General features: G+C 42.0%; 1 protein-coding gene across 1 annotated transcript in view; it reads left to right on the top strand.

Annotated features, from left to right (window-relative positions):
- LOC145412136 (uncharacterized) overlaps window positions 1–2563 on the top strand; it is a 29644-nt gene extending 27081 nt beyond the window's left edge. Inside the window, exons 4-6 of the mRNA XM_080282070.1 lie at window positions 974–1111; window positions 1468–1553; window positions 2321–2563. Coding sequence (XP_080138196.1) covers window positions 974–1111; window positions 1468–1553; window positions 2321–2470 — 374 coding nt within the window. The 3' untranslated portion in view covers window positions 2471–2563. The remainder of the gene's footprint in view (window positions 1–973; window positions 1112–1467; window positions 1554–2320) is intronic.
- Window positions 2564–6000: the final 3437 nt, after the last annotated feature.

Below are 6000 nucleotides of genomic sequence, written 5' to 3' on the forward strand. Positions count from 1 at the left end.
TTCCCCTACCAACTTGTATGTACCCTTCCGTTGCGAGTACCTACTGTACCCCATTAGGCATTGTTCCTACCACAGTAATCTCACTTAACTTAGTATTCTTTTGGCTGATGCTGTTAAATTTTCCGTACTATAGCAGAAACTGTACCGTATCTCTTCTTCTTCCTCCGTAACAAAAACTGATTGTGTTCTCCTCCTGTTAACCGTTTAACTTTTACCAATAACCCTTTAAAACTACACTTTAAAAGCATCCAAGGCGGTATCTCAATATGCAGAGATTCCAAAACGTTGTTCGTGAATGTATTGTTTTCCATAGGTCATCCGGTGCTGGAGAGGAATGCCTTCACGTGGTGGCATCAATAAACTCGAGTGGCTCCAATGCCCGGGTATACAAACGTCCCTCATCTCCCTCCTAATTCCCCAAAGGACTGCCCGAGAAGGGCTATGTCAGCTTGCAGTCCACTGGGTTCACGTTTCACATGAACCTGAGATCACACATTATCTGTTAAGGAGGGTATAGATGAGTTATCAACACGAACTTCCATTTTCTCAAGTTTAATTTAATTCTTGCCGCTTTCAGACGGTTTTATTTAGACGGAGAGAGACTTGCTGAACTGCTGGGGTTAGATACATTATAACCCTCATTAAACCTTTCACTACAGGATGTCTCACCTGGAACTGGCATTAAATTGTCTTGAACACAAAAAAAAAATGAAATACAAAATACGTCTTTTCTCGACGTACAAGTCCCCTCGTACTGGCATTACGCGTAGTATACTCGTCCATTTACGAACAGGTGCTGTGCGTCTACCTGCTGAGGATTCTCTCTCTCTCTCTCTCTCTCTCTCTCTCTCTCTCTCTCTGCCTTCTGTTGTACTATCCCTTCTGTTACTAGATATCAGTATTAAGAGCATACTGTCTGGTAGGGCCCGTAAGATCTGTGTGGTTTTTGTAACTTTATGTAACTATCTTCCAGGGATGCAGAATCTAAGCATATCGTGCGCCCTTGTCTGCTGTATTCTGCTGGCTGCATCTGCTGTTGTTGGCATATTTGGAATCATACAGCGACAGATTTCAGCTGTACTCATCACTGGAGTTATGTACATCCTTGCCTGTGAGTACTGTACTAAATTCTGTATATGTAGATCCTTGCTCGCGAGTACTGTACTAAATATATGTACATCCCTCCTGTGAGTAGTGTACTAAAATATATGTACATCCTCGCCTTACACAAAGCAACTCTGACTCAACCATATCTCTCCTAAATTTAACGTAAGTTACCCATTCATTGATAGAAGTTCCTCTTAAGCCGAATCAAATTGTGGGGATTATTATTATTATTATTATTATTATTATTATTATTATTATTATTATTATTATTATTATTATTATCATCATCATTTTTATTATTATTATTATTATTATTATTATTATTATTATGTTAATGGTGTATTGTATCTCCCTGTGCAGCTACGTTCGGCCTCTTCTGCTTGACCATAATGCACTTCAAGCGACGGACCAAGAAGGATTGTGGCATACTGGATAAACAGACCGGGGTGAGAGAGAGAGAGAGAGAGAGAGAGAGAGAGAGAGAATAACGAAATACTTAAAACATGAGAAGACCAGAACTAAAAGATTGAAGGAGAAAACCGTAAATGATGCAGAGAGAAGAAGAGATTGGATGGAAGGAGAGAGAGAGAGAGAGAGAGAGAGAGAGAGAGAGAGAAAGAGGGGGGGGGCAAGAATGTTGGAATGCAGGCATGTGGGGAGGAAGGTAAGTCTTTCAACTTGTTATTGTTATTATTATTAATAGTAGTAGTAGTAGTAGTAATAGTGGTAGTAGTAGTAGCAGCAGCAGCAGCAGCAGCAGTAGTAGTACTCTTCTATAGAAATTTATTTCTGCAATTGGCGCGTTAGTTTTCAATTACATGCTACTTATGCAATCTGTGTCGGTATTAGAAAGGCATAAATGACACATAAGAGAATAGTAAAATGTAGCATGGTCATGTTGCTGGGTCATGTTAATACTTTAGGGTCTTGTTACCCTAACTTGGTCTAAAATTACTGACTGTTGAGTTTAATGGTAGATTCAGGCTAGAATATGGTGCTAGTCGCGAAGTTAAGGTAAAAGAGCTATAGATTATGGTCATGTTACTAGGTTAGGATTATGTTACTAGATTATGTTACGAGGTTTGGGTCACTTTGCGAGACTATGTTACTAGGTTTGGGTCATGTTGCTATGTTAGAATCGTGTAACTGGGTTAGGTAACATAGCCTAATCTGATCTAACCCAGTCTAACTTTACCAAACCCTTGTTGGGCAGGCAATGCCGGAGTACAGCTCTGCGCGTGTGTTTGAGACTGGGTGGTCTTTGGAACTTGGGTGGGGTGGTGTTGTGACGTGCGTAGCCGCCGCCCTGCTGTGGCTGCTTCTGGCCCGGATCATGCGCTACAACCCCATCTCGTTGTCCTGATGTCGCCACACCTCGCTCCCCTGCCGACTCAGTCTCCCCTGCCGCTCCTGCCACTCGCCACCACGCCCATGCCGCCATGCCCTCATGGCTTGTTGCATCCGCGCCTGCCTCCGTATCAACGCATCACCAGAATGAACACTTGCAAACTTGGGTCTAGCTAGCAAGACAGTAATTCAGACGCTTCTCTCTAACGAAATAATACGTAGCTGTTGGAAATTTCATAACACCTCTTCCTTCACGTTATCTCAGTAATTGAAATTAAGAATAATTTATTAACCAAATTTTGAGTTTCGATGCTCCTGATAATGGGCTGCTGCCCGATATTCACCATTAATCAAGATATTTATTTTTCTCGCGATAATGCTCTCTCATGTGGCCAAACCTTAAGAAGTTGCTGTAATCCACAGGTGTACCGAATTATGAAATTTGGTCAGAATATCGTTACATTTTCCATTATTTCGACATGCAGTACTCAATATTCTCCTGTCTGTTAATTCCAATATTTAGATGTTCGTTATAGAGAGGAAGCACTGTAGTAGAAACAACGAATATATTTTGTACTTAGAGCTAGTTCTGGGATGCTATAGCTCATATTCTATATGGCTTCGGAGATTTCGCGACACTTCCTCCGTAGCGATTTATTGTGCTTTTTACATCGTAGTATCCTTATGTATGTTATTGACTGGAACTCAGTCGATATTATGATAATATAAATAAACATACAAGAGAATGTTAAGGTGTAATATGCAATGTAAATCGCTTAAGAAGAGGCGCAACGAAGCCTCCTATGCCACCTGGAGTTAGAATACAACCCTGTGGCTAGAAAAGAGGGATTTGTGGAAGAGATGCAGAATTGACGGTTAATTACGAATATATAACTTTTGGGAGGCTTGTCTGTGCCTGGGAGTGAGGTACTTAAAGTGTGTTGTAAATTTATCTCGGATTTTGTTATCAAGTTAGGCAATCTGTTTACTGTGTAGGATGGTCCTTATATTGAACTCTCCAGTTGTGTGTTGAGGGGGACGGCTCAATCTGCTTTTGTTTTATGAAATCGCTGATCAGTCGGACACCAACAAGGAGCCTACACGAGGCGGGCTGCCACCCTGGGTGGAGCAGCTGCAGTATTCACTCGGTAGGCGAACCTCATATTTCCATGTACCTTGGCGTGGTAAGGACCTTGGTACGACCCTGGTGAGGCACTGTCTACCACAAAGGTTCGCCGGATCCCTACACGGTGTATGTACTGTATTGTGCCTGTAGGACAGCCTCACGTAAGCAGTTTCTTATCTGTGGTCGACAGTTCCGCTCAGGCAAACCTAAGTAAAGTAACAACAACACCAGCAACTGATCAACCATGCAATCAAAGGACATAAAAATAGAATATATTATATAAAAATGAAAAGGGTTGTGAGAGAAAATGATGCATGGTAGACATTAATAACTGTGACTGAGCCGTCCCAGGAAAACATGAGGAATGAGCTGCGTAATATATTTTATGTACCACCCACTATATATTTAAGTTCAGTGTATATATAGGGTAATGATGTTCTTGCTGTAACTTTAAGGTTTTGAGATCTGAAATAAGTGGAGAGACAACTATATACTCTCCGTCTTGAATGCTGAGGTGTACCAGTAGGTTAACACTGACGTATGGTGCTAAACACGAAAAAGTGTTATGGAAAGGATGTAGAGCATTGATATTGTCTATTCTGCCTCTGAACTTCTTGAATTAAACGGCAAAAGGATAAAAATCTCTGGTTAGGGAGTAAGAATTAACTGTATTATTTTACTCAGTCAGCTGTGGTTTTGGTGCTGGAGAGGGACGCCTGCACGCCTTGGTTTAGACATACCCGGTTGGCGAAGTTGCCCGGTTGTACAAATGTCACTCAGCTGCTTACCAGTCCGCTGAAAGGAGTATGGTGGAGTTAAAGAACAGAGCAGCTTCAGCCTGCACTTTACCAGGTTCACATTCAGCCGTCAGTCACTCCTGCATTACCCAACGTTTTCCCCAAGCCGAACAAAGTCATCTGGAGACAGCAAGAATAATAAATCAGAGAGAGAGAATGAATGAATGAATGTGTGTGTGTGTGTGTGTGTGTGTGTGTGTGTGTGTGTGTGTATGTGTGTGTGTTGGAGGAGGAGAAGGATATTGAGCCTTTGAGTGCATTGCAGCTCTCGTATGCTGCTTGAAGATGTGTGTGTGTGTGTGTGTGTTGGAGGAGGAGAAGGATATTGAGCCTTTGAGTGCATTGCAGCTCTCGTATGCTGCTTGAAGATGTGTGTGTGCAAGCGCGCACACACACACACACACACACACACACACACACACACACACACACACACACACACACACACAGAGTAAAGTGTAAGGGTGCACCTGATTTCAGACAATTTCTCAAACATGACGATGATGATAATGATGATAGAACGTGTCTGGTCGTATTCTCACACTGTATTATGTGGTATGCAGGCTGACACATCTGACAGTTACAGGTGTTTGGTAAGAGGTGCCCGGTGGTGTGGTGGTTAGACTTACCCAATCGCAGTCACGGCCATGAATAGGTATGATAGGCTGCAGGATTTTCCACCGTGTAATGTCGTTAAAGGAAGTAGGCATCTACCTTTAAATGTTCTGCAGTACGATAGCCTAGCCTCAGCTCCCTATACTTTCAAGGAGTTATATGGGATTTCACTAGCTTTTATTTTTATTGATTTGTTTAAACCAAATTACATTTTTTTTTTTTCTTAGCGCACGCACTTATAAAGGCTTAAGGGTCACAGTATTAAAACTGAGCACGCCAAGGTGTTAGCAAGTGTTTTTCCTCTCTCTCTCTCTCTCTCTCTCTCTCTCTCTCTCTCTCTCTCTCTCTCTCTCTCTCTCTCTCTTTTTCGTTCAGTTAGGGGGCACTCGTAATTGTTAGGTGTGATCCGCCTGCTTCCCACATTACAGAGTGTTATCAGCAAAGATACAGAAATCCCAGACATCTATTATTATCACATGCCTAAAAAATTATCGTCAGAAAATGGGGACTTGACCACACCTTCACGCATTCAGTGTTTAATAATACGGTCGCTAGTCTCTTCTGTGTGCTGTATTATCTAACACCTTCGTACGCAAGTGTTATGTACAGTTCGTCTGATATTTCACCTCTTGGGTTTTTCACTTTCGTCTGCTGGATAATATTCCTGAATTGAGCGAACCGTGGTATGTTTACGAATATCTGCCCTAGATACAAAAGTTCGCCAAATACCCTACGTTACCTCTTCTGTTTCTTACGTTTTGCTGTCGGCTAATTTCCCCTCTTCTGTTTCTTATATTTATCTGTTGGCTAATATTTCTTGGCGGAGAGTCTTGGTATATTTCTCTGCTCACAGATAATTGAGTCTCTTTGATGTGATGCGTCAGCGAGGAAAAGTGAGAGACGCCTTAATTATGAACTAGCCACAGTGGAATAGTGGGCGACTTTTTGACTCTGAGTGTGGTTTTGGAGATTTCTAACACCCCTTCCTTAGCAGTTTGTTCCACATAT

The sequence above is a fragment of the Coenobita brevimanus genome, chromosome 92 (assembly GCF_032717465.1).
Source record: "Coenobita brevimanus isolate Jiangsu-jjx chromosome 92, ASM3271746v2, whole genome shotgun sequence".
NCBI classification, from domain to species: domain Eukaryota; kingdom Metazoa; phylum Arthropoda; class Malacostraca; order Decapoda; family Coenobitidae; genus Coenobita; species Coenobita brevimanus.